The 21,881-nt window shown below is 39.8% G+C and overlaps 1 protein-coding gene across 4 annotated transcripts in view; it reads left to right on the forward strand.

Moving 5' to 3' along the window:
* Nucleotides 1-21,881, forward strand: part of FARSB (phenylalanyl-tRNA synthetase subunit beta) — a 52,050-nt gene that overhangs the window by 18,143 nt on the left and 12,026 nt on the right. For all 4 annotated transcript variants that reach the window (XM_065558035.1, XM_005282535.3, XM_042853581.2 and 1 more), the window contains 3 exons: nucleotides 3,440-3,532; nucleotides 4,788-4,905; nucleotides 13,819-13,971. In XM_065558035.1, coding sequence (XP_065414107.1) covers nucleotides 3,440-3,532; nucleotides 4,788-4,905; nucleotides 13,819-13,971 — 364 coding nt within the window. The remainder of the gene's footprint in view (nucleotides 1-3,439; nucleotides 3,533-4,787; nucleotides 4,906-13,818; nucleotides 13,972-21,881) is intronic.

The raw sequence follows: 21,881 nt of genomic DNA on the forward strand, positions 1-21,881 counted from the left end.
CAGTTAGTGTAGTTTTGAAAACTGGAATTGTGCAGACAATTAGTTGATAATACAGACTAATATATGTTTTAAAAAAATATTAAATGTACATGACCCTATTTAGTTTAGCAAATCAGATATTATCAATGCACAACAATTCTTCAGAATAGATTTTAAAACAATGTTTAGTATGCTAAGTAAGTTCTTGGGTGAACATAATGACAGGTCCCCACGTGCTAATGTGGCCACAGAATTTGTACCAGATTGTGCCTTTGGATTTGAGTAGATCTAGATGTAGAAAGGATTTTCAGAAATGCATGAGATTTATATAACTAATAGCTGACCCTGTATGTGGTGCAAAAAATACACACACTTGCACACATGCACCCTGAAAGTACACTCATCCTCCTTTCAGAGACTATCATCTGATTCACAGTTAATATTTGGATAATATTTTCAAAATCTTCTAAGTGGCTTATGACACTGACTTTTAATTGGATTTAGGCTCCTACAGCACTTAAGTGTCTTTGAAAATTTTACCCTTTGAAACCAAATACCATAATCCTAATGCAGGGGTGGGCAAACTTTTTGGCTCGAGGGCCACATCTGGGTGGGGAAATTGCATGCAGGGCTGGGGCAGGGGGTTGGGGTGTGGGAGGGAGTGCAGGGTGCAGGAAGGGGCTTAAGGCAAGGGATTGGGACAGAGGAGGGATGCGGGATGTATGAGAGGGCTCAGGGTGGGGGGTAGGGGTGCGGAGTGCAGGGAGGGTTCAGGGCAGGGGTGCAGAGAGGGGTGTGGATTGTGGAAGGGGGCTCAGGACAGGTAGTTGGGGTGCAGGGAGGGGTGTGGATTGTTGGAGGGAGCTCAGGACACAGGGTTGGGGTGCAGGAGGTGTGGCGGGGGTTGGGGTACAGGAGAGGTGTGGCAGGGAGTTGGGGTGTAGGAGGGGTGCGGGCTCCAGACCGGTGCTGCTTACCTGAAGCGGGTCCGGGGTGGCAGCGGCGCGCACTGGGGCCAGAGCAGGCTCCCTGCCTGCCTGCCCTGGCCCCGCGTCGCCCCCGGAAGTGTCCGGAACCACGTCCCTGGGGTGGGACAGAGAGCTCTACGTGCTGCCCTTGCCTGTGGGTGCCTCCTCCGAAGCTCCCATTGGCTGCGGTCCCCCGTTCCCGGCCAATGGGAGCTGCAGTGGGTGGTGTCTGTAGGCGAGGGCAGTGCACGGAGCCCTCGCGCCCCTTCCTCCCCCCCCCCCCCCACACACACACACCGGTGCCGCAGGGACGTCGTGTCAGCCACTTTTGGGAGTGGTGCGGGGCCCGCAGCACCACAGGGGTGGCAATCCCGCGGGCTGGATCCAAAGCCCTGAGGGGCTGGATCCAGCCCGCAGGCCGTAGTTTGCCCACCCCGTCCTAATGTAATGGGATAATGTAAAACTATAAAATTGGCTTCAAACTGTCTCCTGACTTCCAGGAGGTTCAGATGTGATTTTTTTCAACTTTGGCCCATCTAACTAGTCCACAATCCCAGTGGACTATCCAGGATAATAGCTACCAGTTATTTCTCACTATACCAATATGCAATGTAGTAAAATTATCTGTAGTGGTATAATGATAGGGGCCAGGGCCGGCTCCAGGGTTTTGGCCGCCCCAAGCAGCCAAAAAAAGAAAAAAAAGGTCGCAATCTGTGCCAGCAATTCGGCGGGAGGTCCTTCGCTCTGAGGCGGAGTGAGGGACCGTCCGCCGAATTGCCGCCGAATACCTGGACGTGCTGCCCCTCTCTGGAATGGCCGCCCCAAGCACCTGCTTGACAAGCTGGTGCCTGGAGCCGGCCCTGATAGGGGCAGTACAATATGTGTTTCTGTGTTCAAAGCTTTCACAGATTTTGTTCATGTATTAATTCAATGAATGTCTCTTCAGTGTTCTTAACATCAAATAACTGGGATGCTCAAAATGCTGAATTTATATGCATCCAAGCAGTACATGTTATCTGATCTTTATGAATTGCAGCATCGTGTCATGTGTGTTGCACATCTGTGTTTCTGCTGTGGCATTGATATCTGAGCTCTGGCACATCACTGCCAGGTTCTTAAAACACAGATATGAAACACACCTATAGTTTGTGTCATACATGCTGCACCATTCCACAACCTCATGTTACATTTTGGATGAGAAATGTCCATTAGTCAGTCTCACATGTAATCCAGTCTTTGGTTTGAGCCCAAAACGATAGCTTCAAAAGAGTAACATTGAGTTCTGTATGATTTAGCAGGTGTGTAATCAGTCATGCCATAGTCAGCTAACAGTTTAGCTAGACATCTGAAAACACCTGATCATAAAAAATTCCTGCTAAGGTCAGCAATAATTGAAGATCACTTTTTTTTTTCCATTCAGAAGCCCACTCTTTCCGATAGGGGTCAGTTGCTAATTTTGCTCACATTTGATCAATCAGCACCCCTTTTGGAGCACTGCCAACACAAATAGAACACTTGGGAGGATAGCAGAATACTGGCAAATCCTCAATTACATGCAGTGTTCATGTATCAGTTTCCGAATGCATTAGTAGAGCTATAAATTCTGGAAATCTAGACTGTGAATCTTAGGCCATGTCTACACTAGCATTTATGTCTGCAAAACTTTTATTGCTCAGGGGGTGTGAAAAAACACACCCCGAGCGACACAAGTTTTGTTGGCATAAGCGCTTGTTGGTGGGAGAGTCTCCTGCTGACATAGCTACCGCCGCTCGATGAGCTGGTTTTATTATGTTGACGGAAGAGCTCTCTCCTGTCGACGTAACGCGGCTACCGGAGTGTTCTTATAGCAGTACAGCTGTATTGGTACAGCTGTGCTGCTGTAAACTTGTAAGTGTAGGCATGGCCTTAATGGTAGTTTCTGTCACTCAGTGTGTACAAATGATCAGTGAGCTCATTAGGTCACTTGTACTATTTTAGTAACGAGCTTTTTAAAGATACCTTGAGAGCCTAATGGAGCCATGATAGTGTAACGCTTATCAATGCACAGTAGTACCTTATTCTGCAAGTACTGTAGTCCCAGTGGGATTGTTTTCTCTGTTTGAAGGCTCAGTGTAGGACTGATTCCACTGGGACTACTTGCACAGGAAGTTACTATTCAGTGGAAATCAGAGTGGAAGAATTTGTCCCCTTATTTTAAAAATAGAGAATTACCCATGATAAAAGCTAACACACTCTTTCCTTTTCCTGTTAATCTAGCATTATTTTGGTTAGTAATTGATGCATAAATAAGCCAGCCCACTTAGATATAAGGCTGAGGCTTCATTCCTCACTTTTTCTTTTGTGCTTACAAGTGAGTATTGCCGATCAGAGGGTCATGTTAAGGGGCAGCAGAGCTATTGCTGATCTTGCATTGTTTGTTCTTGGTATCAAGTTCTGTCATGGTTCTCTGTATATTTTAACCATTTAACTGTGTTGTTGTTTTCTCCCCTCAGTGTTCCCAAGAAGATATTGCTGATAAACTTGGTGTGGACATCTCTTCAACGAAAGCAGTACACATAGCTAATCCCAAAACAGCAGAATTTCAGGTGAGTCGTTTAATTTCAGGTCTAATTGTTGCACTATCAGCTTCCCTAAACATCTGAGAGGGTAGTTACCAATCAGCAAGATAACATTACAAAAATACATTTAAAGCCTGCAATTTGGGAAGGAACTTAAATATCAAAAGGAAAGAAAATACATAAAATGTGGTGGCCACTTTTAATGCAGTTAGAAGTCAATAGAGAGATTATGCACATGTAAAATACAGTGGCTTGCAGTTTCTTCTGAGGGCCCAATTCAATCCCCCTTATACTTAGTAATATTTTAAACTATTTAAATTTAGTGGAATGAGGTACTACGCAATGGGATTAGGGGTGACAAAATTGGGCCCTGTTTTGTTACAGTAATTTCCACCTTTAAATCTTAAATCTCTAAATGTCCATTTGTATCAGCAGAATCTAGAGTAGTTGCAGAATCCAAAATTCAACAGAAAGATTGAGTTTCACTCAAAATCTAGGTTAGTAAAGTCAGGCTTTAAGTGTTTCCATGATTTGTAAATTCTAGTGGAAAGTCTAGTCCCACTGAGCCAATCCGAAAACTGGGGCACTTTATTAAGACGGCATTTGAAGGCAGGGCACAGTAAATGTGGGTGAATTGCATTTGAAAAAACACTAATGTGAGTACATGATGTTTGTTTCTTTGTGTATCTATCCTAGGTGTTTCTGGCTATCCATTACTGTAGTCTCTTCACATATTTTAAGCATATTACAGTGCAGTATCTTACAATATCACCTGTTCTATTGATAGTCCCAGCAGGCCTATGGATGCCTGTTCAGAAGTCACCTTAGGATTTACCTTCTGTATCAACAGGAATTGTCTTTATACATTTAAACTTCATATATTTATGCCCTCATCAGCTTAAATCCAAATTTCAAAATTGAGTTTAAACACGTATTTTAACTTCCCTGCGTACCTGGCTGCCACCTTTTCCCTTCCTGTGTCATGGATGTGCTGTACAAACTCAGAAACGCCTCTGAAGTGCTCCGTGCCTCGGTTTCCCCTGCAAAATGTAGATATGAATGTTCATGCATATTCATAAGATACTTTGAGATCCTTGGGCATGATATCTACATTTTCAGGTTTAATAATTCTAAAACAGAGAGCGATAAACATCTGAAATTACTGCATTATTTCACCGGGCTATTTTAAAACTAATTCCAAATAAGCAAACCCAGAAAAGATAAGGAACCTAAACAACCTGGCAGGTTGTTTAACACATGTAATTTCATGTTTGACCTGTAGGTGGCACGCACCAGCCTCTTGCCTGGCCTCCTGAAGACCATTGCTGCTAATAGAAAGATGCCTTTGCCTCTGAAACTTTTTGAAATCTCTGACATTGTTGTAAAAGATTCCACCAAAGGTAAGAGAACCCCATTGAGCACACAAGAGTTTTAATATCCTCTGTGCAAGGATTCATGATTATCTGAAAGAACCCTGGCCTGCTCTATTTTAAGTTGCTCCGTTTTAAGAGGTGCTACTTTGATAATTGTTTTTCTCTTTCTATTAAAACAGGTCCTACAGTGTTAGTGATTTTAATTTTTATAATGTCCAACCCATTAGCGGTTTTAGCCTATGTCCTTCAGGGAATCTCTACTGTACCCAACTTCATGGGCAAGTGCCTCTCAAGAAATGCTTATTTACTTGATAAATAGTAATAGTGGGTAAATCTCTGCTCATCAAAAATATTTCGCTACAGAATTCATTCTCACTTAGCTCATGCTCACAGCACCAGGGTGGAACTCCCTTGCTCCAAAGGCCAGATTTTTAATGGTATTTAGGCAGCATGCAGATAGGTGCCTAACGCACTGAAATCAATGGGTGTTAGGTTCCTGTGCACTTTTGAAAAACTCACTAGGCACCTAAATCAAGTGATTCCAAAGTCTTGACTTGTCCCCCATAGAGACTAAGTAGGTCAGAGATCTATAAGAAAAGCTCAACTCATAGCCGCCTTGCCCCAGCGCATAGTAAGTTTGCCAGTGAGAATTTGTCACTCATCACTCGACAGCTCAGACCATGCTACAGAAGTTGGGTTTGATGATTGCAATAGTATTTTTAAATCTCTATTGCACATCTCAACCTGGGACAGCCTTTGTTGGTGCTGAGATCCCGGTGGGAGGTGGGGAGATGTCACGTGCTGAACTACTCATATTTGAGGCCCAGGTGGACCTGTACTGGGAGCATGAGACATAGGAGAGAATCCTATAGGATAATACCATCAAATCTGTAGAATTATAAGTAACTTTTTTTCCTTTTAGGAGCTTAGTAAACAATGATTATCTGACTTGACAGATTTGTATGTTTAAGTACTCTTCATTTTGTGACACCTCCCTCACTCAATAGCTAATGGCTCCTTTACCATTGTAATAGATCTGTAACCTATGTTAGATCAATACTGGGCCTGTGCACACCCTCCCCTTGCAAGTGAATTGCTGTTTCTTGGTGAAGACTGGGGCAAGTCCATGTGCAAAAAAAAAAAAAAAAATCTTGGTGTTCTAAAATTCCCACACATCTATCAGATCATCTTCTTGAGAGTATGTTCCCATTTTATGCAACGTGCTGAGATAAACATATCTCCTTTAGTATCAAGCTGCAGTCTTAGTTCGGTTATATTTTAAATAGACAAAGCAGACAGTTCATGTTTCAAGGATTTTAATGGGATTCTGCCTGGTTGTAGGGGTCTGACTCTTGGATCGGGGCCTAAAACAACATAATTTTTATTTGGAAAATATATAAAAGTGCTGTAAGGGGGGAAAAAAAACTAAACTGTAAAAAAAAGAAAAGAAAAAGAAAAAAGAAATCTAACACATTACTGAATCAGTTTTTCTTCACATGGTGGCTTGGTGAGGAAGAGTGTGTATATAGATCTATTTCTCTGCTGGCAAGACCTTCTGTGCTGAGTTGCAACCCTGGAGCAAATTTCTGCCACTTCATGATGAAAAATGCTTACACTACCTTAAATACAGTAGCAGAAGTGAGTGCTTCTGTGTGTGTTATATGGTTTCAGCTTTTACTGCTGTGCTTAACTTACTTGGTGTCTATGAAACAAAGGTTTACATAAGACGTAAACAAAACAGCAAGTAAATTGCTTTGTTGATGGACTTAATTTGTGGATTACTTTAAAAAAATTGCCAGGAAAAATAAGCAATTTTAGCAGAGCATGCAGACTTTTTATTAAATGCAGACAGTTTGGTGATCCAAACTCATTACTTGTTGGGCAGGGAGGCTGCCAGCATGCACAAAACATGGTACAGATGGCAGAATAGCTTTAGCAGTCTTCATAACTGGTGTAGGGGTTATTTATGTTGGAGGGAAGAGAGCATTCCTTCTGGCTGCATGAAATGTACTAGTTAAATAAATTACTGTTATTTCATGGGTTCTCACTGTAGATTTTTTTAAGCTTCCACTTAACTGTGTTATAAAAGCCTACTCTTACAGTGTACTTCAAGTTTAGCAGTAATCATTGCTGTAGATTAAAGATAAGTTCTTTGAGCTAAGGGCTTTGTATTCCTCTGTAATTTGCACAGTGCCCGGTACAGTTTGAGAATTACCAGAATACAAATAATAAAATTGTTTTTTGGTATATATATTTTCAGTAAATCTGCTAACTGTCTTTCCCAGATAAATTTTTGGGCCTTAAATCTAAATGTGCCGAAATTCATAGTTTCAAAGGAATGAGAAACCAGCAACAGTCCTTTAGACATTAAACAATATGGGGTTGTCCTGTTTTCACATATGGAATGAGATTCCCTGTAGGACGCTTATGTTATCTTTCTGACTAACTTAATTTTACTATTTCATATTTTTGGCATGCAAAATTTCCAAGTAATTTAAAAAGTATGGATCAGAAGAGCACTGACACTCACCGAATGTGAAGTAGTCATTTGTATGTGAATGAATATAGCTGTATAAATGCATTGTTCTTTAATAAAAATATTTTTTGCACGCATCTCACCTTTACTAAGGTGAACAAAACATGCTTCTCTTCCTCACATATCAGACATAGATTTTGACTTACTAAATTTGGAAAATGCATGCCAGATTTAATAAAAATAAATCCAAATCTGACTCAAAAGTTTCCTTCTCAAAGGATGAGAGAGAGAGAATGCAGGGTTGGAGTATGTGTCGCACAGGGCTGTGCACCCTCTGCAGAGTTGCATAGAATATTGGCTTGCGGGTTGGTCTTATTGTTGATAAAGTGTTCTCTAGTGCTATTACTGTGTTGTTGCAGCCTAGAAATCAGGTTAGACCAGTCACAGAAACCTCACATCCTCCCTAACCATGATGAAAATATACATTTTACCCCCTCAAAAAGTTCTCTGACCAATGACCTAGTAGAATTTTGCAAGTATGCAGTAGTCTGCCTCTAACATGGTTGAGAGAAATTGCGAATGCAGTTGAAGTTGTTTCTGTGCATTTTCTTGCAGGCCTTACTGTAATTATATAAAAAATGCGGATTTCTGTGAAATTCATTGATTGTGAGACTAGTGTTTAACTGAGCAGGTGTACTCTTTCAAAATCCCATCTTTTCTAAACCCCTTTAAGTTACTAGGGGGCAGCATGCACCGCTGTTCTATCTTTCATTATGTTGTTTTGGCTTGCAAAGTCCTACCCAGCTGCCCATACTTTAAGTTATTTTAGAGCAGCATCTCCAGGCAGTGCTTTGAAGTCGGTGAAATACATATATAATTTAGGCTGACATATTTGGCAGGCCCACAGAATTGTTTCATGGCATGACACAAGTCCTCTCTTAAATGATTTACAAAGAACTGAGGCATTTCCAACAAACCCCAGCTTTGGCATGAAGTTCCAAATACTTTTTTTCCCGTATCGTGCAGTGAATGAATTTCCTGTGATGTAATGTATTGACTCTCTGAAAAACTGAGCGTTACAGCACTTACAAAACTTGGAAGGGTTGAGTGAACACAAAATGTACTCATTAGTTAGATTTGTAGTGATTTTGAAAATTTGAAGTATTTTTATCATGACCACCTTTGAAGTCATAAGTTACCTGAGTAATTGTGAAGTAAAATTCAACCGAACTTTTGTTGCTGTGGTTTCTAATAGCACCTACAATGTGCTAAGCACAGTACAAAAAGGTATCTCCAGAAAGCTTGCATTCCCAAAGGACATAACAGACCAAGGGAATAGGAAATAGTAAACAAGGTTTTCTTATCAGTTGTTTATATATAGCATATATATACAAATTATCCTACAACCATGATGTTATAGTTATCCTACAACCATGATGTTATAGGCATCAGAGACAGGTGGGATACAAATGAAGAAAGTATTAGGTTGGAATGGCAAACGTTGGATACCCAGAGAAGAAATATTAGATGTATCAGGCATCAGATCTGTTTTGTCTAGGTTTGCCATTCCCGCATTGGGATTTAACCCTAGTGAAATCACAGTTACTTATTACAAGCTGAAAGTGACAATTCTGGTATTTAAAACCTTCTTGGATAACAGAGTACCCTTCACTGAAGGCAGTGTCTGCAGAGGCCTGCATGTCTAGCTTGTAGCAGTAGTGACTGGGGCGCAGGTTGAGAGCCACTGTTATAGAGTCTAGCAAACATGGTACTAGATTATCTGCCTGCTGCTTTGTAAATATCTTCTGAAGACATGAATGACTTTTGGTCTGCAAGGATGAGCTTTGATCTTGCCTGTGAGCTTTTACTCCTGTACTTTGTATTCCTCTTTAATGCAGCACATTAGCCACCTAGTAACTGATGGTTTTAAATGCCTTTTTTGTTGTTCACTGGGAGATGGTACAGTAGGTGTAGGTTTACTATATGCCTGAGTTCTTGCCTTGTCGATATTAACCACTCTGAGTGTGTCCAACATGTGGCAGAGTTTCTCTTTTGTTGTGTTTAGGCTTGGTCTAGAATAAGGAAAAAAGTGTCTTGTGAGATCTGTGGAGTACAGCTCAGATACTCTGCATGCAGATGTGATAGCTACCAGATTTACTACTTGGTATTAGAAGAATGACACTGAAGAAACAGGTTCAAATAGTGGTTTGATAACTTGTACCAGGATCAAACCAAAATCCAAGGGACCTACTTCGAATTTCCTGAGGATTTATCAGTGATGTTGTCCTCATGAATCACCTAACGTGAGTGAGATGAAATCCACCTGGGTACTACTCCTATTATTGAGGAGACCGCTGACAAATATTTCCTGAAAAAAGCTTAGTCATACCCAAACTGTAGGTATTCCAAGATTTGAATAATTTTTATCCTTCTTCACTCTACTTGTTCTGTACTATTTAGTACTTGAGCTCAGTAGAGATCTTGGAGCATTCTGAGCTTGGAAACTTTTCCTGAGCCCATCAGGACTCTTGGAGAATAGCTGATTTTTTTTATTTTATTTGAATTGCTCAGCCTCCAGCTGTTAGAGGATTTTTCAAGCTTCCCTTCATCTAAGTGCTTAAGGGGGCCTTGACACAGATGATCTTCACATTCCAAGAGATGAAATAGGATTGTAGGGGACAGCTCCTTCATGCCAGACAGCCTGGGCCTCTGGGGCTGGTAAGATGGTGTTAAAATTAGTCTCCAACTGAGTCTCCACTGAGGTAAGGGTAGAAAGGGATGGAAAAGGCTGACAGGCTTCATCTGGGTTCTAGTGTGGAGGCTGCTGCTCCTTGATCCCAACATCTGGTGAAGAGACATGAACTTCTAGTATTCTGTCTAGGCTTGGCAAGCTGGTCAATTGATCACACATTATTTGTCCATGGTCAAGTGTCATCAAGAATGCCCTGTTGTAGGCGGTGGCCTACCTTTTTGATTGTGGTATGGTCGTGTCTGTTAGCAAGCCTACAGAAATGTCTTAAATCATTAACTTTGCTATACATTCATGTCACCGGTTGGGGGAAAAGATAAACTGATTGAAAGTTGAGCATCTTGATTGTCCTAGAAGGTTCCAGCCAAACACTGTATATGTCTTTATTTGTATACCATGCCATCAATGCAAAGATATAGATGAAGCAGTTGAAGCTGATAAAGAAAAAGAAGATAATGAAAAGCAGGATGCTTGAAGAGTTGGCCTGCTGCCTACCTAGCATAACTGCATTTAAAAATAACTTTTTTCTTTTATAGTTGCTATGGGTTTCTTTTATTTGTTTAATTTTTCTTTTTTTGTAACTCTTCAGCCTTGAATAACATTGACATTTAAATGCTAATCTAACATTGCTAAAAAAGATAATTATTCTTTCATTTTGTAGAACTTCATTTCATTGTGTTTTACATTTTTCTGAGGAGTTAAAATAACTCAGTTAAGTAACTAGGTTTTTGTTATCAGACATGAGTATCTACCTTACCCCTCAGGAGACCATAATGTCTTAGTCTTTTCTGTTACTCTTGTTACTGTTCTAATTAGTGTTTTTAAAATATTTGGCCTTTTTTTAATGTCTTTTGGACATTATTTGACGAAATTTGCTGAATTGACCAATTATTTTTGGAGCAGTCGAAGGCCCAACCCTAATTCTGTCGGACAGGGGTTCCAAATCCCTTTACGAATGCACCTGGCATTTGAATGGCAGCCATCGTAGAGAGTGGAGCGGGTCAACCCAGTATACAGAAGTATGCACTAATCAAATTTAGAAATGATAAATATGTGAATCACTGCTGCTAGGCCTGCATCAGAGAAAAATGGACAGAGTTGTTTGGTCAGCGGATGGGGCTTAGGGGCTAGAAAATACAGTTCTGCCTACTGCTGCTATTTGGGCATCCAGGTGCAAAAATATTTTACCTATGGTAACCCTACCTGCTCTTCTTCTTTCAGGCTTTGTTTCATATTGAGAACTCTGTTGTCCATGTTTGTTAGAAAACAGGCTCAGATCCTGATGTTCTGTGATTCCTCTGAAGTCTCTAGCATCTCATGATCTCTCCCATTGGCTACACACAGATGTTGAATGAAAGGCACGAGGGGAAAAGCATGAAATATATTTTGCAGTAAAATGAGTCATCTTCATAAATAACTGTAACTTTAATTTTGGAGGCTTATAAAAACATGGATCATAACGTATTTTCTCCAAAAGGAGGAGAATTAAGGGAACCCTCTTCTCCCACTTTAAGGGAGAAGAGATGGACTCGGAGGGGAGCAAAACCTAATCTGTAGGCTAAATGTTGGAGGACTCTCTACAATCTGAAAAAATCCATACATCTTGTGTGGTGCTGTACAAATGATCAGGCTCTGGCTGGTATTTTGTTGGGAGCAAATTCTATTCACCAATGCAGCAGCGCCTCTGTAGCACATCTGGTGAAGACATGTTATGCCAACAGGAGAGCTCTCCCATCGGCATAATTATTCCACCTCCGCGAGAGTCTGAAGCTTTGTTGGCGGGAGAGCGTCTCCTGTCGACATAGAGCTGGTGTAGACGTGCTTAGGTCACTGTAACTTGTGTCACTCGGGGGTGTCTTTTTTCACACCCCGAGGGATGTAAGTTAGGTCGACTTAAGCAGTAGTGTAGACCAGCCCACAGAGAGCCCTTTCTGACTTCTGCAAAGCCCACCTTTGGCACAGCCAACCAGCAAGCCAAGGGGTTTCTGCTGAATGCACCATAAGGGGAGAAGTGACTTCTGAGAACTGGGCTATAGATAGGCTTGGGAGGATTAGATTTTCATTAATAAATGCTGGTAAATGTTGATTTCACCAGACACAAAGAAATTGACGAAAAAATATTTCTATCGATGATTGATTGAAATTTCAGACAGACAAAGTAAGGAAGATGCAGTGTGAGAAGTTATTTGTTTGATTTAAGGACATTTACTCTGCATATCTCAAAATTTGAGATTGACAGTTTGTATCTTAATGGTTATAAAGCTTTAACTTTTTGAATCTCAACATCTACTGTCATTAAATGATTATCCCCTATATTTTCCATCCCCCCCATAATTTCCCATAACTGAAAGTTTTAATTGATGAAGATAAAAAAAATTAAAACCCATTTTACATAACTGAAAATTGCAATCAATAAAAAATAGGGGAAATGCTTAAAAATAAACATTGATATCTGTTGAAAATATATTTAAAGGAAAAAAAAAGTCTGCCAAGCCTAAATATAGACCTCAGCAGGGTGTTGTTATACTATCCAGTACCTTGAATTTCACCATAAGTGAATTGACGGATGGTGAGAACGCATGTATTATCCTTTTCCTCTCAAAAAATTAAAAAGCAGGATTCTGCATTAGTTGAATCTTCTGAGTAACCTTTGACAGGCCCAGGCAGAGTGCACTGCCCTGGTCTAGTCTGGAGAGGCACAGGAATATAATGATACTGTAATACACTTGTGTGTCTAAAATGTATCCATGTGACATGAAAATGACAAATTATTCTGGTAAAATGAGTAGCCTAAGCAAAACTAATTTAAAGTAAGGGGGGGAGGCTGCTGTAGTTTTAGTGCTGTGTGAACACATGATATATGGTAACTTTTGGAAATTACAAAGCTTTTTAAAATATACATTTGAGCTCTTGTGAGGTGTTTGATTTGACAATCTGAGACTGATATCCATAAAACAGGTGCACCACACATAACTATAGCGTCTCTGCTCCACCAATATTTCAATCCTGTCCTCAAAGCTGATGTGAAAATACAGTGCACTCGCATCTGATCTTTGGTGGTTCTAGGACTACCAAGGAAGGTTTCAATTGTGTGGATGGCTTCTGTGATGTGGAAACTTGTCTGCTTGGAGTTAGACCTAGACCTCTCTTCACACAGAGCCCCAAACATCCATGAGAGTGTAACTATCTTTGGCTACTTATAGAAGTGGGCTTGTTTTATACTGGTAAAAGGCTCTGTCTCCCCGTTTGATAAATAATCTACTTTCACCACCAGCGTTAAATTGTAAATGTTAAAAATAATAGATTCTAAGTATCAGGATCTTGTTGATTCTTGTTGAATATACATATTTTGGTTAATCTGCTTTTTAATTCCTTTAACCTTTTAATAACATGTTGGAAATATACTGAGTTCTGCTGTTTACTTGGCAAGATATTTCTCCTTACCACATTTCTTCTCCTTTTCCATCCTAATAAAGTACAGTATTTAAAATCTATGCAACATGTTTTTTTCCAAATGATGGGAGACCTATGAGTTAAAGTGCTAGTGCCTATAATCAACTCTGCAGAGTTTGGGATGGATGTCTGTGGGAGAGGCCATTCTGCATTCTCAATTTCCCCCTGAGGTACAGATATCTCAGTGCACAACTGTAAAAACTGATGGGAAGGATAAACACGTAACAAAACCCAGAAGTACAAATGTTTGTTTCTTCTGCAGATGTAGGTGCAAGGAACCAGAGGAATCTCTGTGCCATTTACTACAACAAGAACCCCGGGTTTGAGGTCATCCATGGGTTGCTGGATAGAGTCATGCAGCTGCTGGCTGTGCCACCAAGCAAAGAGAGTGGATATCTAATCAAGGCAGCTGAAGGTAAGAGAGGAGTAGTGTGGAGAAGGACCTATAAAGGAATCCTACAATCTCATTACTATGTAGATTTAATTTTATATTGTCATTAACTGTTGGCACTACAGTACAGGAGTTGTTTTGAATGTGTGTTAGCATGCTGCAAAATACTGTGGGGCAAATGGGACTTTGTATTCTCATTGCCTCTTACACATTAGGGAATGAAATTGGACTTTTTTCTTCTGGTCTCAGTATTTTTAGCCAGCTTCTGTGGTGGCAATCTTTACATAAGAGAGAATCTTAGTACAGTGGATATTTCTTACATGAGTAAGCTTCATGTGTATAGGAATGTACTCTTCACAATGAGTTAATCTAGCAGTTTAAGGGTTAGATGTCAGTTTATTGAATGAGTTTTAATTAACACCAGGTATCTGCTGCTTTCCTATTGCTAGAAGTGCCTGGAAACAGACAAAAGATGACTTGTTACTCCTAAATATTGTAGCTTGAAACTTTACCTAATTACGGTGGAGCTAGAGCTGCCGCACAAGTGTGCTGTCTTCTAGACTAATGAACCTGCTGCTGTATTAGTAATATTTCTATAACAAGCCTCATGGTTCTTTATGCCAGGTTAGTTACATATAGGGGATGGGACATGAAATCCTTACTTACACTTTATTCTTTGTGTGTGTGTGTGTGTGCGCGCACGCACAAGGGGGAGAGGTGTGCTGGCCCACCAGCAGAAGTGGCTGGGCTGTAGCCTCTTTAAAGAAAAATTGCTGGAGACCCTCTCTAGGGGAGGACTGCCCATCCACAGCCCCCTAGCTTCTGCTCCAGCACTTGACCTCCCACTTCTGTGCTGCCCCTTGGCCATGCATTTCCTGCAGGAACTGTACTGGCCAAGGCTCCTGGAGAGTCTTTAGTTGCCCTCAGTTAAGTGCACAGTTGCAAGTCTCCATCTGTTATGAAATAGAAACCTCTAAAGTCAGATATTATTCCTAGATCCATGTTCCTCAGTTGCTTGGCTCTGGTGCATGCATTGGAAGGGTTTTTCAAAGCTTCCAGAAATTTTGAGAAAGTTTCCAGTTCAGGAAGAAATTATGAATTGTATGGAGAATTATGTGTCAATTTCTAACTACTGTAACCATCTCTACCTTGTCTCCCATGTGTTAGAGGAGGCGCTGTACACTCAGTGCCGAGCTGTCTACTCATTCTGATTCCACCCAGTTACCAGAATCCTCCAACCTTACAACCCCTTTTATTTTTTTATTTTGTCTTTCTTTTAACACTAAGGAGCAGTTTAATTCCTATACAGAGAATCCTTGGTTGACAAAATTAGAGAAAGTACCTCAGCCCCCCAAACCTTTCATAAATATATCTTTAAGGAGAACTTTACTCAAAACTTTCTCCTAATCAGTACCATCAAACTTGCAAAACTCTGATGTGGGAGAGAGGGTTTAATTAAATAGGTGAGCAAAGATTCATCCTGTACATCTGCACCGAAGCAATTCATAAACCATCTTGAACTTGCAGCAAGGCTGTCTCAATGCCGAAAATTTGAGATGGTGTTTTTTTGTTTTTGTTTTTGTTTTTTTTAATGAGAGGTCATATCCCAAAGATAGCACTGTATATTTCAGGGAAAGTGGGGATTGCAGCATTCCCAGGGCAATGTTGCTTTTGGGACTGGTATCCCATATTCAGCCCTTGTTCCAACATACTTTTATTAGCTGGAAACATGTTTGCTATCTAAATGACTTTCTGGTCTAGGAAAAGGCCTAGAATAGACTGAGATCTCTGTCTGCTGTATATTCTTTCCCACAAGAATTGGAATCTACTTGTTCCTCAATTTCTTGCCTAGGAAATTTACAGTGGAACTTTAGATCAGAAATTTGTTACTTGAGGACGATGGTGACTTATCTCCACTCCCACCTCTCTTTTCTGGTTTGTTGCATGAGTGTTTTTTTGTTTTTGTTTGTGTTAAAGGGGCCCAGGGACCAAAAAAATCCTGGTAGTTCTTGAGATTACTCCTGAAGCAAGGGCTAGCTGTCCTCCCAAAAAAACCCCAAAAAAAACAGGAATCTGTACAAAAGAACAAGAATACGCAAGTCATCCATTCTGTTTCTTAAAATAATGACAAAATCAATATGAGAGAGAAAAAGAAGACTCTGGGGATAGCAGCTGCTATTTTGTCTACTCACCATTCATTAGTATACAAGTATGTGAGAGAAATTATGACCTCTGTCCTGCTTGAGAAGTCTTAGCTCTGCATTTACTGTAACTAGTGACCCTGACACAACATCTTTGACAGTCCATAAGAGAGTTTGTGTCCAAAGCTCTAAAGCAACTTTGTTAGATATACAGTAGGACCTCAGAGTTACGAACACCTTGGGAATGGAGATTGTTCATAACTCGGAAATGTTCATAACTCTGAACAAAACATTATGGCTGTTTTTTTCAAAATTTTACAACGGAAAAATTGACTTAGTAAAGTTTCAAAGTGTATTATGCAGAAGAAAAATGCTGCTTTCTCTTTACTTTTACATTTAAGATAGAACTGTACTGTATTTGCTTTTTTTATTTGTCTCTGCTGATGTCTGATTGTGTACTTCTGGTTCCAAATGAGGTGTGTGATTGACTGGTCAGTTCGTAACTACGGTGTTCGTAACTTTGAGGTTCTACTGTATGTGCTGATTTTCTAGTTGTGTGTTGCTGGCGTGTCAACTTACTGAATATAACAGCACATGCAGTCTCCTAGCACTTATCCTTGATGAACATATACATGCTCACATTTTTAGTGTAGCTTTTTCCATTTTACTAAGTAATGCCCTCACTTTTACTTCTTGCAGGTTTTCAAAAGATTTTGTAGCTGAAGTACTGAAAAATACAGTAAGAGCTGACTGTTGGCCAGTGAAATGTAATGCTGAAAGTACACCCTTCAGGTTGACCATATGGCTGTGCCATCAATCCAGTTCTTGTTCCCAACAGGGATAGGAGTAAGACTTCTGATTTCGTTTGTAGGCTGGTATTTTCAAAGGATCCTCAGGGACTTAGGCGCCTAACTCTTAATGAGTTTCAGTTGGAGCTGAGCACCTAACTTCCTTAGGCTGTTTTTGAATATTCTAACTGTAAATTGTTATTGAACAGACATTTGTTGAAAGTGTTTGTTTATAGCTAGAAATATTTCTAAATGTCTTGCGTTCTATACTGCATCCATCACCATAATGTCTGAGCACTTTACAAAGAACAGGAAAAAGATCACAATAAAGAATTCTTATACAATATATAATTCATTTCTTGATACTAGTGCCGTTTAGTATTCCTTCTGCCTCAGCACGCATTGTGTCCTTTAATAATTCCAGCACCTCCATAATGTTCTTCCTATATCTGCTTACTCTGGAGATAGCAAGTCTTAATCCATTCTTAGGTATGTACAACTGGCTGCAAACACTTTGTAGCTTTTGGAGGTGGATGAGTAGAATCCTGTTCTGTATGTTTGAAAACACTTCCCTCCTTCCTATTACAAGAGAGATCCAGAAACTCTTAGAATGACTTGTAGATTCCATGCAATTCTAGTGACATTGGAATTTAACCTTGGTAACAGTGCAGATGGCTGATACTCTGGTGCTAGAGTGAATGCAGTTTCACTGCACCAACTTACTTGGAAAGTCTGTGACTTCGGAGAAAGTTGGAAGTCAAAGTAGCTTTTTTTACTTGCCTTTCACCCTGCCAATTAAGCATATATGAGAGAGAGAATGTCAAGCCAATGTTGGAGTAAGGTCAATTGTGTGAAAAAAAGATATCCTATAACATCTTAAAAGACTGCAGAGTACTGAAGGATTCAAAAAAGAGTCGGTGCTCCTTGCCATAGAGGTTTTAAATTGGGATATTCTACCATGTGTAATCTTTATTTTTATGGAGCAAACAGTTTTATGAAAATTTGTACACTTTAAAAATGGGTTTACCATATAAAACCATTTCTGAGCTGGAAGGAGTCAAACATTTTTTTGTTTGTGTAGTCTTCAGCCAAATCTTGAAACTAATTTGTGGTACAATATAAAGATTTGTGTTTTAGTCCTTTGCTAGTCCTGTATTCCTTGTTTAACTGATTGCAGTGGTTTTGATTTAATTTGGAACATAAAGTACTGATTTTATTTCAGAAAGTGTCTGAGAAGACAGTTTGTTGCATGTTTAAATATAATTCCCATAACGCTTCAATGCAGCTTCGCCTCCTTTCTGAATTAACCGAGTAAAGTGAAGTGTCTGTTCAGTTCTTTACCATATGTGCAAACCATGGTTATTTAAGCACCTTCTGTTATACCAACACCTTAATGCCCATTGACTTGACCTTAGGGTCATAGCCTTTTTGCCCCTGTAGCAACACCTGTGGAAAAATTACAGATGCTGGAAAATATGGGTGAAATTGTGATGTTCCTCTGGCCTTCACACCACTCTTTAGTGTAATCTGAGCTGTACAATAAATGGAACAGAAAAGACGTTGTGAGCAGCCTTGCAGAATAGGCTGTTTGTAAGTGACTAAGTTGAAGGATTTCAACATATATCTGATTCTTAGTGATTTCAGTTTCTCAAAAGATGCTATGGCCAGTTAATATTTTCTTGCTACTCCTAGTAATATTAAAATGATACATTCCTAAAAGAGGAAAGTTGAAGTTCTACCCCACTTTGAAAGTGTACAATACTGACATGTCTGTAGGTTAATTGCTCCTATAACTATTGGCATAGAAAAAATGTTTTACTTCCTTTTGTAGCAGATAACAATTCATACATCTATTACTAAACTTTAAATGGATTAAAAAGAGAAGAGTTTTGTATTGGTCCTCTAATCTGTTAGCTCTTTCGTGCTGTTTCTTTATATAAAATTCCTTTATATTTTAGCCAGTTCCATGTAATTAGTAATATAAAGATCAAAGTTTATGGACTGTACAGTCATCACAGAAAAAGAATCAATAAGCGGTCTAAACCCTTTTAGAGTAACCAATCTATCAAGGAGAAGTAACAAAAATATATGAGCTGAGAAGAGCCATCCAGTGAACCTGGATATGAAATGCCCTCATTCCTGATTCATTTCTCTTTGTTATGGTTTCATGTCTTGAAATGGAAACTAACGGCATTTAGATAGATGGATTGAAAGGTGGTGTAATGTGAATGCAAACTTGTAATCTCTGCTTAAACCTAAAATAACTCTCTCCGATAATACTGGTCATCTCTTGTTCCTACTGGACCAGTGTACTAGAAAACTATTTTTCTTCCCTCCGGTAGCTGAGGCCAGGATCGTAAAAGATGATGCTGTACTAGGGCTCCGGCCCATGCTAGTCTGTAGTGGCGTCCTGAAACTTAAAAATACAGGTTTTTTTTATCCTTAATTAATATCAGCATAATGTTCTGCTTCGAAATCCTCAAACACAAGGTGCAATAGTATTAAAAATGCAAAGTATTTACCAGCCAGGGACACCTATGGTACTATACTGAGCATTATTAAAATACAAATATTTAAGATTTGTGTGTGGAAAATAATCCTTTTTAATGTGCCCCTCCAGCATCTTTTATCTGATTCTCCAAGCATATGACAAACTTACAACTTTCACATGGGTAAGTGGGGCGTAGAGGTGAAGCGACTTGCCCAGTCTCACAGAAAAAGTCAGCAGCAAAGCTAGGAATAGAAACTAGATTGCTTGACTCTTCGTCCCATGTGCCTTCATAATGAGATTTATCGGAAAGTCTGGGAATAGTATTTGCTTCAACAAAAAGTTTTAAAAAAAATCTGCTGTCTGTGTTTGAGAGAGAGAGAGCCCATAGCACACGCTGCTTTTGTACTCTCTGAAACTTGTATGATTTTTTTGGTGTGTACTTCAACAGCTTTCACAGGGCCTTTTTAATAAGAGTTCAGTTCATGTCAATCATTCTTGTAGGGCATGCAACAGCTTAATACTGTAGATATGCTGGGAAATGAGCCAGTTTGGATTCAACTTAAAAATTACATACTTACAAATCTTTAGTTTTGCTTCTGTCACTAATTGACAGTTGTGTAATAACATGTAATCGTTACAAAGACTGCACTACTTTCCTTCACCTGCCCCCATTTAATTAAATGAAAGGTGTGGTAAAGTGTAGAAAATTTTAATGACACAGTAAATCATAGTAATAGCTTTTCATCTAATAAGGTTTGGCTGTGAAATTATAGAGGTGTAAGTAGCTATCGCGGCATAACTAAGAATGCGATGAACATTTGTTTTGTTTTTTTCGTTTTTTACAATAAATATGCAACAGACCTGAAGACTCTCTCTTGAGCTTAGTTGACCTTTAATTCACAGTCTGTCCCGTCTGTAGTGTGATGCCTGCAGACCTCTCCAGAGAGGAAGGATGATCCAGTGGTTAAGTTACTAATTTAGGCCTTGGGAGAGCCAGGTTCCATTTCCTGCTCTGCTACAGACTCCCTGTGTCATAGTGACTAAGTCATTTAGTCTCCCTATGCCTCAGTTCCCTGTCTGTAAAATGGAGTAATGGCACATCCCTTCCTCACATGTGTGATGAGAATAAATATGTTAAAGATTGAGGGGTGCTCAGCTGCTACTGTACTGCAATGGGGGCCACATAAGTACCTAAAATATTGTAGGTATGTACAATAGCTAGATAGCTTGTGTGCAGTGACCACTGCTTAATCTGCAGTTCATAATCATCTCATTGTTCCCTTGTGCTCCTGTTTGTTGGTGATATCTGCCTGTTATTCTCATGACTGTAAGGTCTTTGAGGGAGGGAGTATCTTTTCATTGTGTATGTACAGTGCCTAGTAGAAAGGACCCTGACTTCTGACAGTACATCCAGGTGTTACTACAGTGCCAATATAAACATAATAAATCATGTTTATGCCTCTACTAGTATAAACTATGCCCTTTCTACTTAGATAGTTCATCTTGTCTGTTAATATGTAGAAAATGTACAGTTCCAGTGTTGAGACTATCAAATAGTACAGCATAAAGGAACAAAACAAAGCTTGTCACAGGTACTAGATGTCTATCCGCTATTAATGAGGTGGGGAACAGGTGGTCTCCACGCACAGCTTGACAGTGTTCAAATAATGACCTTCATTATTACTAACATGAAATCACTAGTTCTCAAACTTTCTCCAACTGTGGGCCACTTTTTAAGATGGAGGTCTTGCGTACTACCGCCCCTGCTAATCTCACAATCTTAATTCTCTTGAGCAACTTTCCTTGTGGCACCAAGAGTGCTTGGTTACATGAAAAAGTAAGATTAGGACCGTTTTAAGAAGACGAGATGAAACTAAACTCACTTTAATTAGATGGGTGTGGCTGCTTGCTTACTGTCCCATTTTTAAAAATCTGTTTATGTCCTCTTTACATTTACACTTCAATACCAAATTTTCCCTTCTTTCTTCATGCCCCAGCTGTTCTAATCTTTTCAGGTTGCCGTCATATTAATTTGACCTACTGTGTATGTACTGTCCCTCCGGGTTGGTGCTACAAATCTGATCAGGGTTGAATTTACACCCAAGGAAACACCTAACAAAGATGTGAAGCAACTGCACTGGGTGTGGAAAGTTGTTTTTGTGTTTTGTTTAATTGGCTGAAAAGCCTCTGGACGTTCCAAGAGAGACCTGGATTACTGCAAGTAGCAGAAAGCTTTGCAACTTGACTGGCAGATGTTTGAGTATTGTAATGACAGTAGTTATGTCAAACTCTGTGGAAAGGGCAGTGGTCCACTGATCACAGCCTCAAAGCCACTACACTATAAAATTATCTGTGGCCTGTAGTCACTTTGATTCTGTCTGTGAAATTCAAAACTTTTAATGTGTGTGAACCTAATAAAAATATGCACCATCCAATGCAAAAAAGATACTGCATTTAGTAACTTTATACTATACAGCCAGTCATAGATACTCCAAAAGAAGTACAACTAGGAGC

Source organism: Chrysemys picta, chromosome 9 (genome assembly GCF_011386835.1).
Source record: "Chrysemys picta bellii isolate R12L10 chromosome 9, ASM1138683v2, whole genome shotgun sequence".
NCBI lineage: Eukaryota > Metazoa > Chordata > Testudines > Emydidae > Chrysemys > Chrysemys picta.